General features: G+C 40.1%; 1 protein-coding gene across 3 annotated transcripts in view; it reads right to left on the bottom strand.

The window, feature by feature from the left end:
- Positions 1–4,746: 4,746 nt before the first annotated feature.
- Positions 4,747–19,667, bottom strand: part of RPAP2 (RNA polymerase II associated protein 2) — a 53,454-nt gene continuing 38,533 nt past the window's right edge. For 2 of the 3 annotated variants that reach the window (XM_086753463.1, XM_086753464.1), the window contains exons 12-13: positions 16,114–16,263; positions 15,240–15,514 (exon numbers count right to left, since the gene is read on the bottom strand). In XM_086753463.1, coding sequence (XP_086609589.1) covers position 15,514; positions 16,114–16,263 — 151 coding nt within the window. In that variant the 3' untranslated portion in view covers positions 15,240–15,513. Of the gene's footprint in view, positions 8,136–15,239; positions 15,515–16,113; positions 16,264–19,667 lie in introns of those variants that run through there. The other variant, XR_015259198.1, reaches the window with a different exon arrangement.

The raw sequence follows: 19,667 nt of genomic DNA on the forward strand, positions 1-19,667 counted from the left end.
TTCAGTGCTACAACACAACAGTCACTCCTTACAAACCAGGGCAAAGGATGAACCCATTCCTGGTCAGAAACCAGCCTTAGCAGAGAGGGGAGGTTACTGTGTGACAGGAGCCTCCTTGCAGTGGGATTATACCCAAACTAAATGCTCTGTGATTTGGGGTGCAAGTTGGTCCCATTCGCAGAATACACACAGTAGGGTTTGACAAGTCCTCTCCTCTTTCGTAGCAGGCATTTGTTTCAAACACCTTTTGGGGATCTCTTTGTTGCATTTAGACAGCAAAATTGTTCAGTGTTTGGTTTTTTTTCCTTGCGGGCCACTTAGCAGTCATTACATACTGAGAAGTTACTCCTGGTGATTGCTGTATTTTATGACTATAGGAAACACCGCATGTTTAAAAGTTGCTTAACAGTTGGCGTTATGGTCCCCGTTCTCATTTGCCTATAACTGTCAGACTAACAGAGTAGATTGAGCTCTCGTATGTCAGTGCTTGAACTTTTATGTTGCTGTTTGCTTGGGTTACAGGCAGTCACTGTGGTTCAGCAATCTCTGAGAACACTGTCTTGGGGAAATGTCACTCTGGCTCTGTGCCCTTCTCTTTACGAAGCGGCAGTTCCCTCTCGTGGCATGCTGGGTGGGATGTCTTCCCTTCTGTCCACACTCCCATTTGGAGGGTCCCTGTGGAACTGCATTGTCCTGAGAAGGGAAAGAGTTCATCCCTCTCAAGCTGCTCTTCTGAGCTGGGCACTTTGTTCTTTCACTTCAAGGTTTGTAACAGGGAAATGGGACCTATACCTGGGGAGACTAGGGAGTATGGACTTTCTTTAATGACCAATTCCTTCTACGTCATGCTTGTACTTGCATGCCTGTGAGTAGTGTCTGGATGACACCACTGGATTTGCTGCAGTCCCTTCCTAGAGCAGAGCAGTGACTCTCTCCTGTGTACCAAGGAATCACTGCGCAGCTGCCTTCAGCTACAGACTTGAGGCTGGCACACAGACCCCTTTTGACTCCTGCTGTGTTGGTGACAGGTAACAGTTTGGTACCTCTGCTGCTCTTTCGTTGCTCCAAGACATTGGGATAAAAGCTGTAGCAAAGATCTTGGGTTTAGTATCAAGGTTCTACCTCTCTCCAACCTGCAAGACCTACTGCAAGCTGTGAACCCACAATTCATATAGGTTTGGTGGTCTGTAGCTAAGTTCCCTTAAGATGGTCCCTTGCATCCAGGAGGCAGAGGTGAGAGCAGACTGGATACCTTCAGGGTCCTCCGCCTCCTCCCATGGCTTCAGGACACCAAGTGCCAGGGTAAGAAGGGTGAGACAAACCACCCAATGCAGGTGGAGGACTTCTGGAGTGTAGGGGAGCAAGAGCAGGTTAAAACGAGGGGACTCTGAAATCTGGGACAAGGAACCCAGAATCGGAAGTGAGCAGGGACAGGACGTGTGTGGCTGAGGGAGCTGGAGCTTGGAAGCTACAGTCATGCTGTAAAAGAAGCCTCATTGCCACACAGGTTTTTCTACTAATGGGTTTTGGGGTTTCCTCCCAATCAAAACTCAGCCAAAGGCAGATGTCTTGGAAATGCCAGCATCCATCACTGTGTGAGCTCTGACTGCAGGACCACAGGCTGCTCTTTATCCAGAGGATACACTCTGGGCTGACTTGCTTTAGGGGGACTCGAGACTGAGTAGCAGAGAAGGTGGGTTTCTGTATGATCCCTGTCTCACTGGCTGCAAAGGTTGATGGGTATGTAAGTGGGGAAGGCAGAAACTTCACAGCATACTTTACACTTCCTTCATGTGTGCAGTGGGAAGTTTAACTAGCAGTCGTGCTGCTAATGATCAGTGCCAAGCTGCTTCATAGCAGCTGGTGAGATGCAGAGCCTGACTGACTCTGGGTTTGGAGGATTTTTTACAGTCAGGTAGGACGTCTGCTCTGTCACAGAGCGACTGTTTCACTTTGTGGGCAATGTGCGCTCTGTGCCTCTAGCTCTGGAAACTGGGAATATCCCTAAGAGCCAAATGCCCATTTGTGAGCATTAAGCTAGGACCGTGAAATGTGGTGGAAGCCATTTCAGAAGACAACAGTTTGCCCCTAAGCATATTATGATGGAGGATGCATATCTTTTGGTGGGAAAACCATCCAGCTGAGGGATGTCTGGTTTAGGTGTTAGGAGTGAATTATTGCACCAGTCCTGTTAGAGCTGGAAAGCTCTGATTAAGAAGTGGTGCAAACACCTACAGATACTGTGATGGTAATAACACTGAAGCTGTTGTGCTGTATCGACCCTGTACTGCAGAAATAATAGACGTGCAGCAGCAAACACATAATTAGGGATCTGTAGAACTGAGTGTTTCAGAGAGAATACTGCTTTCTAGAAGTAAGTATCTCTGAACAAATACCTAGATCTAAAGAGAGAAGTGATTTCTGAGTGCAGTCATGAATTATGCTGTTGTGAATAAGGCGTTATGCCCCGTCTCAATCGGTTTCATTCTTAGAGGCATGCTTTGCATAAACTAACACACAAGTCACACCAGTTAAAAAAATAAAAAATCTTAACACACTAAATGACTACCCTTTATGTAGGGCCTCATCATAACCTTACATATTGATAGAAATATAGTTCTGTTAGTCCATTAGAAGTTTGAGGACATTTTCTTACGCCTGCACTGAAAATTGCACCTGCGTGTGGTTTCAGGAAGCCTAATGTAAGTCAGATTAAGTGCTTCCTTGCCTACGGCTGTTTTACTCGAAATCCTGGTAATGAAGACGTCAGAATAAGCATTTTTGTATAAAAAAGCATGTTTTCAGTGCTTCTACCCTGGAAAGGGATGAAGTAAGGGTCTGTGTTTCTCTTCTATTATTGATGATTTATTGTTGTTCTTGCTAGAGGATAGAGGACTAAGCTATTCTGTCTCAAAATGTCAAACCTTAACCTTTGCGCAAACTTTCTGAAGTTCAGCGAGCTATGTGAAAATGGGCCACTGTGATTGAATAACGTTAATGTGGAAATAGTTAACTCCCACACAACACTGTATTTCACCATCTGCAACCCGGCTTGGCTTTGCAATGGTTTCACAGGTCTATGACGCTTGCGCTGATTTTGTGGTGGTTCTCCTATTTGTGATTACAACTGTACTTAGAGAAACATCTGTACAGAGATAAGTAGTACATAACATCATTGATACGTAGATGCTAAAAACATATGCTTTTGTGGTGAGCATTTAGTTGTCCAGGCTGACTTCATACCCTCGTATCCATCATTGCTTTCAGAGGCAGATGCTCATCCTACCACAGAAGCTTGCTTTCTTTTCTCTAATGTTCTCTGCCAATTCCACTGTTAAGATTTCTAGCATCACAGCTTCTTCCCAGCGCCCCTTTCTATTCACCGTGAGCTGATCCGTTGCTCCCTCCTTATCCATCAAACCTCTGTTGTCATCCTCCTTCTCTTCCCTAAACCTCTGCTGGTGTTTTCTCTCCTCTTACGCTCATGCTGCTGAAGTTTCCACACAGCACCTGCTGCTGGCACTTCCTTATCCCCCTCTCTGGACAGGTGCTAGTCAGGGGCTCTAGGCTGGCAAGTCCAGCAAAAGCTGTTGGTCTACTCTGTCACGCGCTGTATGTACCTTGCCTGTTGTGTTGATGCAATTCACTGAATGAAAAAATGCCTCCACACTGATGGTCTGGTTTTACAAAAAGTAAAATACCCTTCCCCAAACAACCCCCCTACTGAGAAGCGTTTTTCATCAAGAACTAACGCTTACAATCTTTACTCATAGTCGGCCCCATTTACTACTGGATCTCCACTCTGAGATTCATCAGCAAGCTGGTTTTCAATACACATAATGTGTGTCCCTCTTATTTTGTTTCTCCCTAACAGAAGGGTTTATTTTAAAAAGTGTACCTGGTAGGAGAAACTCAAGATTTGCAATCTTACTAGTTTGTGAGACCAGCTTCCACTCACACTGAACCCCCGTGCATCTACTTCTTCCTTTGTGGCCCCAAATTAACCCAGAACTAGTGCTGGACCTCTTGGCTTAGGCTTCCTTGGACCCTCTCTCACACCCTCTTTCATCTTTGAGTTCATTGTTGCTTTCAAATGTATTCTAGTTTTGCAAGACTCTTAAAAACTAATGTTAGTTGGTCTAGTCCATCCACAGTGTCACAGGAAAGGACAACATCCTCCAGGATTCTTTCTTGTGTAGCCTACAATAGTCCAGTGTACCAGAGTGGCCACATTATCTTCTCCTCGAGGTCAGTTTAAAGCCTCTGGGCTAACCCAGTGAGTTTGTTAGGTGGCCGCAATGAGCAGCGCTGAGCCAGAGGATCTCAAAGTCTCTGAGCCCACAGTGCTCCTGTCCCATGCTCTCCAAACATCTCTCGTGTAGCTCTGTCCCAGTCATCATCTCCCCTCATCTTGTCTTCTTCAGTGGGCAGGAAGATTATAAATAGACAAGGAGATAGACAGACAAAAGCAGCCCAGATTCCTCACAGACCTCATAATTCACAATTGAGGCCAGAGCAAATGGCCCGCTTTTAGTCTCTTCATTTTAAAGTGCCTGGCCTCAACATACTTAACCGTGTTCAAAACTGAATCTAAAGGTTGCAGTGGGTATATCTACAGATATGACCAAAATCTGGAGGCGAATACTTATGAAAATCTGACCCAGTTCAGCTGTAACCTTTCTGGGTAGCATGGAGCCAAGCTTATAGTATCAGCAACATCAAGGCAAAGCAACAGATACAGAAAAATATGCTCAGTGAACTTTTATTTTTCTCGTAGCTCTGGGTAGGCTTAGGCAAAAGAGTAAGGGAGATATTAGAGCATGTATCACCTCTTGGTGACTATATCTGAGAAAGCAGATATAACTTCAAATGCATCTTATACCTAAAAGGGATTTTCCTTTGCAAAATACTGGGATGCCTGCTACCAATTTCAGTTAAAGACATTTTAGTCCCCAGGCCATGAGTGTGGGTACCAGAAGCCCAGAGTCTATTTCTGGCTCTGCATCTGACATAGTCCACGTGCCTGGCTGAGTCACTCCACTCCCCTTTCACTTTCCTTTTCTGTGAAAAGGGGTACCCTGTCTTTGGAAAATGCTTTGACATTGATGATGAAACTCCTAATTGATAACTCTCTTAAAAAATGGTAAAGAGCTCACCTCAATACATGTAAATGTGCTGTTAGATGACCATTAGCTCAGACAAAAAAAAAATAGCAACCAAAAATAAGCATGATCCTGTGTAATCACTTAATCAGTTTGATCCATCTTCAGTGGTGTATTTATAATCTTGGTCAAAGTTCTGAAACTAGACAATTTCTTACAATAACTAGCTAAAAGTAGGAATGCATCTCTTCTTTCAGCAATACAATCTTCCCTGAGGTTGCACTGTCAAAGATAGTGGCATTTGATAGGCAACAGCCTATAGATACAGGGGCTATTATCTGGAGATTCCTATATAGCAAGAAATTCTGAACAAAGCTGTTACTGCTTCTAATCAAATCAGTTTTAAAAATAATGTGCTTCTACTAAAGAAAAATACATTTGAGTGTTCACATAATCTAACCTACAACAATTTGGGAAGACAAGTGAAAATCTAAATTTTTGCAAACAAAAAGTTAATGGTGTAAAGTGTGTTAAAATGGCTGGATACAGGTTCATCATAATGAAATTTAACCCATCTTAAAATGAAAAGTGATTTTAAACTTGATTCCCCCCCCCCCCCCCCCCTTTTCTGTGTGTTTAGAAATGTTGAACTGAAACATATTGACAATTTGGACACTTTTTCAGGTTGAGAAATTAATCAAAACCAACCTTTTCCTGCAGAGGTTTCATTTTCAGCCAAGTAGGCCTCTTCTGATTAAAGAAGTTGCATAAAAATTCTTAATCATCTCTGCACAGGAGCACTGCTGTAGCTGTTGGGTGATTCATATCTGTTTTAGAGACAAGTTTCATAATAATCTATAGATGCTGCTGTAAGAATCATTATATGAGTGTCTTTGCCCATCCAGCAACAGTCGTGTGGCCCTGGGGCAGCATCCTCCCAGCTTTAGAGCAGCCACCTGTGTGAATGGGCACCAAACCAACCACGTGTGTGAGCCCCTTCCAAGGAGCAAGGGGAGAGATGGCCAATTTATCATCCTGTGCTGAAAAAAAATGAGCGCTGCAGCAGGTTCGCCGCAGTAGCTAGGTGTGCGGATGGGAGGGTGGGAGGTGCGAGATGGCCCTTGCTGGGCAATGCCATCCTTTCCCCTTTCGGGGTGCAGGGAGCCAGCATTGAGGGGTGAGAAGCCCAAGGGTCTCCTGGCTTGGAAACTGACTGTTGGATGGAATCTTTACAAGGGTGGACAGGGAGCAGGCAGGAGGATGAGCGCTGGCTGTTGGAATTAGTGAAGGGATAAAGTGGAAAGGAATGGCCAGGCACTGGGATGGGATGAATATGAAAGACTTGGAAGAAGAGGGAAGAGACAGAAGGGAGTAGAGATACGAAGCAGGGTGGGGTGTCTGTAACTCTGATGGTTGTGATACCCAGTTGTGAATTTTTAGTAAAAGCCTTTCAGTAGCACTAGGTATAGAAGAAAACCTGATGAAGTATTATCTCTGAAATACTGAATTCAACATTCTTAAAAGCCTGTGGCTCTTGGAAATAGCACTTTGCTTGCTCTCAGGCTGCAAGAGCAGATACTCTTGGGCTAACCTGCAGGGAACTTCCTTCCTCCGTTTGTAAAGGAAATAGGGATGTGAAGATATGTATCTATGCTGTTGTGCTTCCCCCTTACCCCCCCAACATACATGCTTCTTAGTAGTGATGACTTTATCAGCTTTGCTTCAGGCATAATCTTTCTTGTATTCAAGGTTATCAGATAGAGATGAACTAGGAAAAAAAAAATCCAGGTTTTGACTCAAACCCTTAAAATATAAATTATGTAACCCAGAATACACCATTACTTTTACACAGATCTTTACAGAAGATCAGCAGTCAAGTACCAAAACTGAATCACCAGATTAAAAAAAAGGATATTTCTGTCAGTGAAACCCGCACACCAGCATTATCTTACAGTCGCATATTCACAGACAGCCTTCAAGGTAGTTAACTACATGTTTGTAGCTATGCTTTTAAACTTTAACTTTTTTTTTTTTAATGCTATGCCAAATTTTGAACTGTAGATATAAGGTGACAGCATGCTGCAAAGTGTAAAGTGTGCTTGACAGTTTAATTGAGAAGCTAGCTAGCTGGTCTTACACTTTTTTTTTTTTCAGTATGAAAATGACACCTTCTACTGCTTCTACATGTCATTCTTTGTAGGACAGTATCATGATGCCTTTTAGATAACTCACAGCATTGCTGCCAAGCCAAATTATAAATATTTGGCACCTTAGCACTAGAGCATTTTGGACCAAATCTTGTCGCACCTGCAGTGGGAGGAAGGATGGCTTGCAGATAGGCACTACAGCTGAACGAGTTGTGAGTCTTGCTGTAGCCTGTCCATGAAGACTGGAACAAATCACTTCACACCCCTGTGCTCAAATAGCCTTCTGTAATGTAGGGACCCGCTACAGCAAAGTCGCAGCTGTGGGCCCCACGTGCTCACGGTGGGAGCTTTGTTTGGTTCCTGTCCAGCGCTCAGCGAGCAACACATGGGGGCTCTGATGCAGAGAGGCTCCATGGCGCACAAAACCACACGTTCCTAGTGAGGGGGCCTCGCTTACCCTAGTGTGTAACTAACTCAGCTAGCACAGGGACACCCCTGCTGCTTTTTGGCAAACAAGGACACCCATCTTGGTCCCATAGCAAGGCTCCAGTTCAGCTCAGAGAGATCAAACTCATCTTAACAAAAAAATATAAAGCGTTGTTTGAATTAATCTCTTCTTTCCCAGAGCAGCCTCTTGCTTTTACAGTAAGCGAGCATAAAAACTAAAAGCATCAAATGGTATTTGCATTCTTAAGAAACAATGTCTGCACCAAGTTGAAAATGTTTCAGATTCATTCTTTGGAAACAATTTGTATGATTTCTTCTGTTTTTCTTCAAGCGTGATTCTGTTTTTCTTCGGCACTGCTTGCTGCTTGGGGTGTGTGGTTTGACACTCAGCTTGTCAGTTTAGTATTTTGAGATTGTGAGTTTTTTGAAGAGGGCACATCTGTGGTTATAGAAGAAAAACAAGAAGCATCAGATGTTCAGTGTACAAAAAAGCAGATCTTGGGAGGATCTTAGAAATGAATAGTTAGCAGAGATGACATGTATTTGACCCAGAGCTGTTGAGGGCTAATGTAGTATCTGTAAAATCACTTATTTTCCAAGTTTTCAAATGTTCTCTGGAGAAAATATCTTAATAAGGAAGAAACAATTTAACTATGTTTCTAGTTGTGAAATTTTATACAAAGCAAACGATCTTAAGCAGCAAAAATATCTACTTTGCTTTTAATTTTTTTTTTAAATTTAGTGAGAGCACAAAGTTCAGGAAAAAAAAGAATGTATTCAAAAACGCTTTTAAGTGAAGGGCTTATCTTTAAAAAATGAGAGATTGTGATTCCTGAACAAGGTATATAATTACCAAGACAACAGTTTGCTCTCCTTTGCAGCAACAGGAGCTTTGTCATCAGAGCTTTAAGCAGTAAAACTACTGCCCTTTTGAGAAGAGAAGGGAGTGTCAGGACTGCAGCTTCATCCCCTATATTACTCCTTTAGACTGCTTGGATACTGCAGCAAGAGCCTAGGAACAGTTACGGCTGATGGACATTTAACCTGAACGGGATGTAAAAGTTGCTCAAAAATAAACAGACTACAGGGTTTACAAATGCAATGATTATTCTAGCTTAACCTAACACATTGTTACCAAAAAACCTTAATATTTTCAAACTTAATTTTTAGTCTTTCTTTCCTCTACTGATAGAAATTCACCCTCTCTCTTCTGGCTATGAGGTAAATATACTATACCAATACAACTTTGCTTGCATGGTCTTGGTGAGGCATTTTAATGTATTGCATGGTGGTTCCTGCTTCGAGACCATGTCTTCAATTTGAAACATCCAGGGTGTTTTGTTTTTTTTTTTTTGTACAAGAAGTGCAGGTATTCTGAAGTTAACTTCTAACACAGAATTCCTAACTCATGTTTTAACATGTCAGCTGCCAAAGTAACATGCCTACATTCTGAACTGCAGCCAGCCTTGCTGAATCAGTACTAGCCACAGATTTGTAGCCATTTATTCTATTTGTTAAATTAACAAATCAGAAGTCTCTGTAAAAGGTTTTCTCTTGACTGTGGATACCGCTTGCAATACTGAGATGTTTACGGAAAATCCTGCTCAGTGGCAAATCCTGATTAGGAAACATTATCATTTTTTTGCATAATAGGTGAGATAGACATGCCTAGCATATGGTTGCTGTAAAATACCTTAGATGAGTCAGATCTTAGCTGGCAGCTGTAAGCCGGGTTGTTCTGGCTTCTCAGATAATACTACCAATTATGATATTTTTTTCGTTACTTAACTACTGTACTGTTAAATAATATTAACGTGATTTGTAGATGCTCCCATTTGAGTAGAACAAAAAAGGCAAGATCTGGGACGTAAATCCTGATCTAAGTGTTTGCAGCTTATTAAACTGTATCCAAAGTCCTTCAAACTCTCTGATAACTAGTTCTAACCAAATTGTAGGACTCTCCAGGAAGCTGCTAGTGTCCCACTATGAGTTCACTTCAGTTACATACCCCATTGAATTTAAGAGGCTAAGAAGTGCCACAAATGGCATTGATTTGATGGGGCTTGCGATAGTGCAGGATGTACCAGTCAGTAGCCCCACTGGTTTTGTTCTCTGATCTTTCCATGCAGCTCCTGCAGGCAGTCACATAGTGCAAAAATGTATTAAAGATTTTGCCTTTAAAGCATAGACTACCAAAGCATTCTGGGGGCTGACTTCTAAGGGGGGAGTCTTCACAGTCGTGAGATGTGACTGTGTTATGATCAGCAATGTGTCAGCTCTGGTCTGTTCTTGGAGAAGGGCCTCATTATGGAGCTGCTGGCTTGGGGCAACTGCAGAACAGCACAGTAAAACCAACAAACAGGTGGACATCTGAAGTGTTACAGGGGCCACACTTATGCATTATTCTGATTAATAAGCCTTCCTAAGTCTAGCACTTAAGTCTGCACATTCAACTGTGGTGGCAAAGTCAGAGGAAAGAAAAATCTGGCTCACAGATCTCAGAAACACTGGTCAGAAAGTTGGAAAGGCCAGGAACAAAGGCCACCAACTCTGGCACCTCTGTTAATGCTGCCCCAAACATGATGCTGTACTGAGGAGACTTATTTTGAGGAGCATGCCCAAAAGGTATCTCACAATATTCCCCATTCTCCAGGGCAATGACAGTTTAAAAAAGCTTGTGCTTGTTTCTCAGCTTCCTTCTTACTAATTATTACTCTTTTTGGCTAGTCTTGTATATTTTTTTCAGAACTCCATTTTGCCTTGCTCCTTGCTCTACAGCTGCAGGCAACCAAGGGGGAATGACTAACATTTATCACTCATGTCCAGATCAGCCAGCGAGGCAACATATACTTTCACTTGCTCTTTGAAGCCAGAGTGCTCAAATGAGAGCTATTTGAAGACAAAGGTTTCCAGCTCTCTCCCCCACCTCACTAAATCCTGTTTAGCACCACAAATGCCGCAGTGCATGTTCTACAGTGTCTTTCAGGCAGCCTGTCTCCCAAAGCACTGTCTGCAGGCTATGGAGAGAAGTGGTTCTAAGATGAAGAGTCACAGAAAGAAAGTTCACAAGAGGAAAAGTCTCTAGCAATATTACTTTCTGTCTTTGCTAATGGAAGGCACACCCACTTCCTCTGACTCTAATCAGAGGATGACTGGCTGTCAGGTGGTAGAGATATGCAGTTGAGGAACCAGAGGTCTTTATAGGTGCCTAGCCCTGCCTTGTATACCATCTGCCACTTATGGAAACTTAAGACTTGCCAAAAAGAGGCTGATTCTGTGTTTTCAATATTTAATGCTCATTGGAAATGACAGTTCAGCATTACCTGCTACCCCAGTGAGATCAAGCTAAACCCCACGCACAGTACTGGATGTTTGTAAGCAATTGCAAAAATAAACAAAGTATGGAAAGCTTAGAGGCACATTGTAGAACTACAGCGTAACCTCCTAGATGTACTTTCAACACATTGGCATTGGGTTTTTTTTCCTGAAGACTGACACTCACTTTAATTCTTTTGGTTTAACTCTTACAGGTTAAGGAAAAAAAATTCTGTGTGAACTAACAGCCATCAAGAGAATCAAACAATAGCATCAGATTGCTTAGAAACTTCCCACTTTGCAGGGACAGGTCCCCATTCAGTTTTGTGCCACGCTTTATTACTAAATAAATTAATCCAGGGAGAGCCAGGCTACTACGGTCAAAATTCTCAGCTGACTTACCTGCTTGCTTTCTCCTGCCACGGAATAGGGGCAGAGGCATTACCAGCACCCACTTCAAACACTGCACTAAGGTACGATCTGGAGAACCTACATTTAAGAGCATCAGTCCTCTCTCAAGTAAATGGAGACAGGCAAGTACCTAAAGTTGGATGCCTAAATTTAGAAGGTGTGAATACCGCTTTCCCCTCCTCTCTTCCTTTTTCTTCTCCCTGGTATGTTACTTCTTTTCTCTATAGCAGTTAAAGGTCAGCTGAGACTTGATGTCCAGCTGAGCTGCTCCTCCCCTCTTGCATTTTGTACAGTCCAGATTCTCCCAAACTACGGAGAGAAGACTAGGACATGCAGGTTCAACACCAAGATTCACAGGACCGTTATTTCCCCCCACCCCCAAACCACAACAGATGCCTCACTTTAAACTACTCACAAAGACTGAGGAGTGAAAATACAGGTGAATCTGCTGTGTGTGGTGTGGATGGAGCCTGTGAGGCCCCAGATGAATCTCATATATGTACCATGCTCTTTGTTGCTCCCTGCATCTCTAAAGACAGAGTAGATGTAACTTTCTAGTCCTGGGTTTAGCCAGCAGCACAGCCATGTCAGTTATGCTGCTCTAGATTTACTAAGGCACTTTTTTGTTTTGATTGTCTTCAGTGAAATAAATCAAGCTCTCTTCTGCTTGTTTTAATGTAGAATTTTGCACTGCCATATATGAGCACAGCATGATTTGCAAACTTTACAAAGATGCAGGGTAATCTCTTTCTCTGAATATCTGATAACTTACAGGTTACATTATGACTTGCCCACTTTCCTGAAATAGTGACTATCAAGCCAACCACCCCTTCTTCCCTTCAAAACCCAAGAAGAATCAGCAAACTTGGTCAATGGGCACAAAGAATTAAACAGCAGCAGTGAAGAGGTCTGCGCTAGAAAATTCAGTATTAGGGTGTGCAGTACTTACACTGACAGTATTTACAGGACTGGGAACTGAACTTTGGGGTGAAAATAGACACAAAAGCTTCTCCATCCTCTTTGGCCAGCACAAAGACTGCTTTAAATAATTTTGAACAATTTGACTTTCTCTATATATGTGGTTTTATTAACACTGTTCTCTTCCTGAGATTCCTTCAATTACAGCTATAGAAAACTCACCAAGAAATCCATACCTGCACTATGCAGGTGTATGTCACACGTTCCTCCTTTGATGCTGAGAAGCTGCAACAGCATGAAGCAGGCTTTGCTAAAGTGGCCTTCTGTTCTTCACTATATCCACCATATATGTCAGAAATAAAGAATGTCACCGTAGAAGTCTGGTTTCCCCCCACCAACCCCCTCCCATTAAAAGAAAGACATCATACCATATTTGCCCTGCTACAAATAGATCCACTGCCAGATAAGCTTGGATGTTTTACATGGTCACGGCCGTGCACTTCTATGACTTTATGATCCTTATAATCTAAGCAGCTGATGGCTTTAGCAAGCTCACACCCCTTTCATAGCTCTGTTCAGAAATAGAGGCTTATGTTTCATCTATGCTAGGCCTCAGATCTGTAACGTCCCTACATGCCTGCAGCTCACAAGTCACTAAAATTTAGCGTATCATCTGAGATAAAGCTCAAATTCACCACTGAATCAAGTGTCAACTATTCTCATCTGCTCAATAACATAGGAAGGAACAACAGTAAGCACAGGAGCAAGGCCACAAGGAAACAATCTGCCTGCAAAAACAAGGGGGTGGGGGAAGAGTGAGCAGAGAGAGTAAAATCTGTTAAAAGACAGATAGCTATGGCAAAAATTAGCTTTAAGCTCATAAATGAGGTGTAGACTTGAACATTTCTAAGTAGTTATGCTACAAAACACGCTCATAAGAAAACCACATGGATGAACTTAATTTTTGTTGCTCGAGTTGCACTCTTTGTACAACCAGTTAAGGCTGATAGTATGAAAGATACTTCTGAAATTAATCTACTGCCTTTCTCCTACTCAAAATTAATGGATATATGTGTACTTTCTGCACTTATTTACATGTGTTTTACTCATATCTAAGGGAGATTAAATTGTTAAAGGTAAGTGAAGAATATCCCTTCAAGGCATTTCCAGTGTATTACAGAAGTCTCCCTTCTCAACTGGTGAAGAAGGTCACAGAAGGAGAAAAGTTATTCTGTTTTCATAGGGCAAGGTAAAGAATGAGTGAGCTTACTACACAGCAGCCAAGGAGGAGATGCAAAAATCCTGGAAGCTTACTTTTTTGAGCTGCTAAGGCAGCAAGTAAAAGTAGCTACAGTGAACCTTGACAGTGAGGTCTTTGGGCCTCTGACCTATTCACTCTTTTTACAAGTTCATACGTTCCCTCCACAGTGAGCGCTGAAGAGTGAGCCTAAAAATAACTAACAAAAAAGGAAAAAAAAAAAAAAAAAAAAAATCACACCACACCACTAAACTGACAGGAAGTGTAAAAGCTTTCCAAGAGAGAGCCAGCGGACCTGATGAAACAGTCAGTGTTCCCAGCATGGTGTCCATTTGTAATGCCTTCTAGGCGTAGTCAGTATAGCAGCATTGTCATGGGGTCGTTGTAATCTCTGTGCCCCAAGGTAAATATACATGGAACAAAACAATGGCTTGCTCAGAATCTGCAGTGAACCACTAGCTAGAAATAGAAATATATTTAACTTCCAAAATCAGAAGCAGAGAGATATAAGTTCAAGATTCAAGTTTAGCTCAGAGTATCATACCTATTACTCAGTCTTCTAAAAGCTTATCTTTTGGTAAGGTCTTGACCCTTCTTTGCATATGTGTCAAGTAAAAAGTTTTCCATCGTGGTACAAAACCAATGTCTCTTCTATCCAGATTACATCATCCATTCTTACGAATCTGACATCAGACACGCACTGATCATGGTGGGTATTTTTTTCCTATTGCATACTTCAAAAAAATGCATAGCTTAAACTTTGCATTAAAGGTTTTCCTCATTCTAAATTGTTGGTTTTACAAGTTATACTGAATGTAATTTCCTATTACAGGTTAAGTTAGGAAAAGTCAAGCATCATTTAAATAAACTCTACTGCACAATGAAGCTTCTAGGGAAAAGCTGTACAGGCTTCTGTATGTCAGGGGTAATCAACATATTTGTCCTGATTATCATGAAGGAACTACACAGCAATAAACTAATTAAGTGAGAGTTCCATTTTGGTGTCCAGTTACAGAAACAAAACAAAGAAATAAACTCCGTTTTTTCAACAGAGTTGCTATGTAGCAGCCCTGGTAAGTCTTGCTTCAGCCTTAACTGCTGGCATTTGCTGCAGACCAAGCACTGTCAGTTAAAACTTTCTTCTCAAGTCTCTCAAAGGACAGTGTCCTATGAACGGAGAACTAGGCAATAAACTGTTTTATGGAATCATTAAGAATTACTAGTGGACTAGGTTTAAATTGCATTTTATCATCAGTTTGTGACAGAAGCAAGTCTAAACCTAGTCTAAACAACACAACTCTTAAATGAAATGACTACTGAAAATTAAAAATTAAGGTTTTAATTATTAAAATATATTTTGAAGTCCAAACTAGTAACAATTAGAGATTGTTTAAAAATAACTTTCACACAAGCTCAAAGACCAACTCTTTTCTTAGAAGGAGCAAGATAAACAGGCTAAGGATCAGACATCTTTGTCTACTGTCATTGTCATTCTTAAAGATTACTGCTCCATGCACTGGGTCAAGTGGAAGAACGTCAGCAGCAGTGTTCTTAATGCTCTAATATGCTTTCCGCCCCCCCCCCCTTCCCCAATTTTGGCTGAAAATTTCTAAAGCAAGAAAAAAACCAAACCAATCCAAATTCCTTTCTACTGCTTTTAAATAGACAGTTTTCAGATGATCCACATTTGAACTAGTCTTCATGCATACCTTGAAAAATTGCTGTTGTAGTCAGGTTCTCCACAAAACTTCAAAAATCTTACTCACAGGAAGGAAATGAAAAAGCAGAAGTGCAAGAAGTACAATTAATACTCAATTTCATTTTTCATTTTAAAAAGTTCCAACAATTGAAGGTGTTCTTTTGTTCTCTGTGCCACTATTTCAGATAGTAGGAGATGTAAAGATGATCACCTTATTCTGTGGGAAACAAAGGAATGAGATCAGTAATGTTAATACACTAATTACTTAAATAAATACTATAGTGCTTTATTCATCAAATCAGTTGAATCTGATCAGCACAAATAAGGTATTTGTTCTTAAATTTTTCAGCCTACGCAGAATGTAAAATGTAATTTCAGTAGTATGCAAAAACCACATGGCTTTTAGCTCCATTTTATATCACAAAGACCAAATACAACAATTTCATTTTAATAATTAAAAAAATCCCACTGAGACTTAGCTATTGTAGCCACAGATTTTTTTTAAAATATAAATTGTAGTAGAACTTGAGTAAAAATTCCTCCCAAAATTGCAGTAAGCCAACTATACATAAACCAACTATTAATTTTCAAAAGATTGAAGTGATAAGTAAGCAGCTGGCATTTACTGTAAGTGACAAAATGATGACACTCATTTCCATACCATATATTTATTTCTTTAAAATGTACTGTACGTATTTTCTGCTCTGGTTGATATGATCTGTAGTTAACCGTGCATTCTTACAAGATGCTGAAAATTGAACCCGTTGTTAACTGTCTTAGTTTTATGACATGCAAAATAGCTTAAAATTGACTGACCATTCAAGTAGGCAGTCCTTGCTAAATATTCTTGTTAAACTTTCCAGATCTTCATTTTTGAAATGCAGTTCTTCCAGTAATGTAGTCAGGAACTGTGTGTACATTGAGCTTGTTGGAGTATTCTTGAAAAGTGGAGCAGTTTGTGACAATCTGGGGGAAGGGAGGGTGGAGATTTGATACAGAAAAGCAACTTTTCAGCATCAGATGTAACAAAAAAAAAAAGCGCAAAGCTTGTGAGTTTGAACAACTGTATTGAAGAAAGGCAGTTTGTAATGTGACACGATTCATTACTGTACATAAAATTGTATGTGTTATATACAAAATGACTTGTATCAAAATAAGAATTTTTATTAAGATATAGTGAAATTAAAAAAAATCTGATTAGAAAAAAATGGGCTAGTAGTTCGTATGCCTCTAATCAGTTGTATATTGATGATATATAATGTAGACAAACAAGATTCAGAATAAAGTGCAAAATGTTACATAATCACACATAAAAAAGGAAAGATATTATTTTCTTCTTTACCAAAAAGCTCCTGAACATTCATACTGTAAAAGTTATAGAATTCTTTGTTCGAGTAAAATGTAAAAAAGCTATAAAATTCTATCTTAAAGTAACCAAGAAGAATATTTTAACTACAAATTATTAACAGGGCTCCTTGACAGAAGCTGTACTTAATTAGCAAGTCACACACTGTCAAACTTGATAGACATTCAAGAGGGTCACTTACTTGGACAGTTCTGCCCCCGTTCTGCATGCCATAAAACATGCAATATGTCAAAATAGCAAACATATTTTACTTTACACTAAGCTTTCTCCAAACACATAGAATCCTCTCATAGAGGAGTTTTGGATTATTATTAATTTTACTTGATGCACATGGGAACATGAGACATCAATTAAATTCTCAAACCAAGGAGCAATTTGGGTGAGCAATCAGAGCAATTTGATTTCTTAGTTTTGACAGTCTATACCTTAAAGCAGTTTAAATTATACTTCTTACACACTGAACTGTTCAAAAAATAGGCTTTAAGAAAGCTGCACAACAGTAGGACAAATCTTGAGAAGGTTTTGTACGGGATACTAAACTTCAGTTTTAAAGCTGATACTGTATTAAAGATTTGCTATAGTGAAACTACTTTCTGTTTTGGTAACAAAATTAAGTGCCTGAAGTCTCTAAGTGTCTGCACTCTTACAGTGCTTCAGAAAAATAAAGACAATCAAAGGGGGAGACAAGCATGAGGAAATTATATTTCTGAATTCAGCTCATGAAGCTTAGCTTTAAAATTCAAACAATACTTGGCCTTTCAAACTTTGCTATTTAGCAACAACATTTTACAGAAAATCTTCCATTTGGGCCCGATTTTCTGAACTGTTGAGTAGATGGGAGTCCATCCAGTTTCCACTCATTTTAAAAATTACAAAGAATGGAAGCTTAAAGTAGTTGCCAACTAGAAGAATAAAGATGAGAATAGACAATGGGAATAAATAGGGCATTAGTGCACATCCCCAAAGAGAATGTTATTCATCATCCAAAATCATGGAAACTGCAAGCCACTCATTACTGTATATTGCATTAAGTCCAGAATGAAGCCAAACAGCAAAGCACAGCGCAGTCTTCAAAGGATCCAAACCCAAACACGCTCAGTCCTGCTGCTAAATTGCATTCCTCAGTTTGGAAGAAGCTATCACCATGCAGATCATCTACATCTATAATAAGTCTTTTCTTTTATTCCTAATTCTATTGCAAGATAAAGGTAGCAATAGCTGAATCTATGTCCTAAGCACAAATATTAAAAAAAAAATCTTTAATAAAATCAAGTCTTAAAGCTTATGCTGAACGTTAAGTAACTTCAATACCACGTTACTGACAAGATCACGTAACAAGAACTCATAGCCCAGCAACAGTTACTTCATCTCAAATAACATATTTAGATAAATAGTGCCATTGACACCGTACAGGAAAGAGTTATTTTAGAATATGTTTGTGAAATGATGTACTTTTAATAAGAAACTCGGGGTGGTCTACAGCTTCCTAAAAACCTCCCAGCTCAGAAAGCCTTTAAGTGAGTAACAACTGAGATCAGTCTCCCTGCAGATATTAGTATTAAGACCATCTCAACTTAAAGAAAGCTGCACATGAAAGAAGATTCTTTTAAATTAAGCAAAAAAAAAAAAATTAACGCAAACAAAGGCTCTTACAAGACATAGTAAATAGAGTCCCTTAATATAAAAATAAAAACTTTTGATAAATAGACTTTTAATTAGTTAAATTATTTTCCATTTCTTTTGGGATTCCATTTCAGTATGTATATTTAGCTAAATATTTCAATTACCAAACACTGACACCTGGTGAGAAGGACTTTAAGAGATGCTCAGAGTAAGGACATGGTGTGGAAAGAACGAGACTTATGCACAAACTCTGCTATATAAACCCTCTCACAAAAGAGACGTACTCACAGTTGGATTTATGATTTTTTGAACTGAGGCCACTAGGATTTGTAATGTACTTCATCACAGACGGGACTAAGTTGTTTCTTTCCTGGTGAGAAGTATAGCAGGTACTATTTAAACCAGTAAAAGAGAGTGCCTCTGCCCAGAGCTGACAATCTGGAGGGGTTTTTTTTTGTGCTATGACGCGTTATCAGCAGGGTAGCAGAAGAGGAAGTGCTGATAAGAGGATCAGAGTGGCCATTTCAGAGTGTTAGTCTGGAGACAAGGATAGCGGGAGAACGACCTGGAGATGCATTCTGACCAGTCTTCAGTGCACCCTTCTCAGGATTAAGTAGGTTATATACGAAAAGAGACTGGAGGCAAAACTTCCTGAGTGCTGGTGCCAGCTGGCTGTAACATTGCAAAACACTCTCTTGGCAATGTTGTAGATTTACAGGCATTTTTAAGCTAAATTTTCTTCCTCCTGCCTTGGGCTTAAGAGGACGTTAATAAGGACATCATTTTTCAAAAAGAGCAGAAAACTTGTGCAGTTTAAAACTTAATATTCTAAACCTAAAGTCTTTATACCATGAAGCTCACATGCTAAGCAGTCTATTTTAATTTTTTTTTCTTTTTTTTTGGAATGGCAGTCTATAATATTACGTATTATGTATGTTTTAGCTGTGCATCAATTTTCCTTCCTTACCTGAACTTTGTTTAAAAACTAAATAAGCTACTAATTATCTGATAAGCAGGAGACTAAAATAAAGAGTAATTTCAGAGAAGCATGTGTAAGATTTCTAGCCATTAGTAAAAAATTACATTTAGATGAGACAATGTGTTAAACATTTATGAATATAGGTACAAACACTTTAATCTTGGAAAACTGTGTCCTTTTGGCATTTAAATGATGCTTTAACTTGTCATTTGAAAAGCAGTTATTGTTGAATACTTTTCCAGTTTTAAGTGGCTGCTGGAACAGAAGTAGAAGCTTTTTTTCCTGCAAAAGCAGCAAGCAAAAGTTGCTGGTTTGCACTGACTGGTAAGTTCCATGCTGTAAGTAACACTGGTTCAACATATACTTGAGGTACTGCATGACCGAGCAGTAAGGGCTGTGCTC

The sequence above is a fragment of the Chlamydotis macqueenii genome, chromosome 8 (assembly GCF_036417535.1).
Source record: "Chlamydotis macqueenii isolate bChlMac1 chromosome 8, bChlMac1.mat, whole genome shotgun sequence".
NCBI lineage: Eukaryota > Metazoa > Chordata > Aves > Otidiformes > Otididae > Chlamydotis > Chlamydotis macqueenii.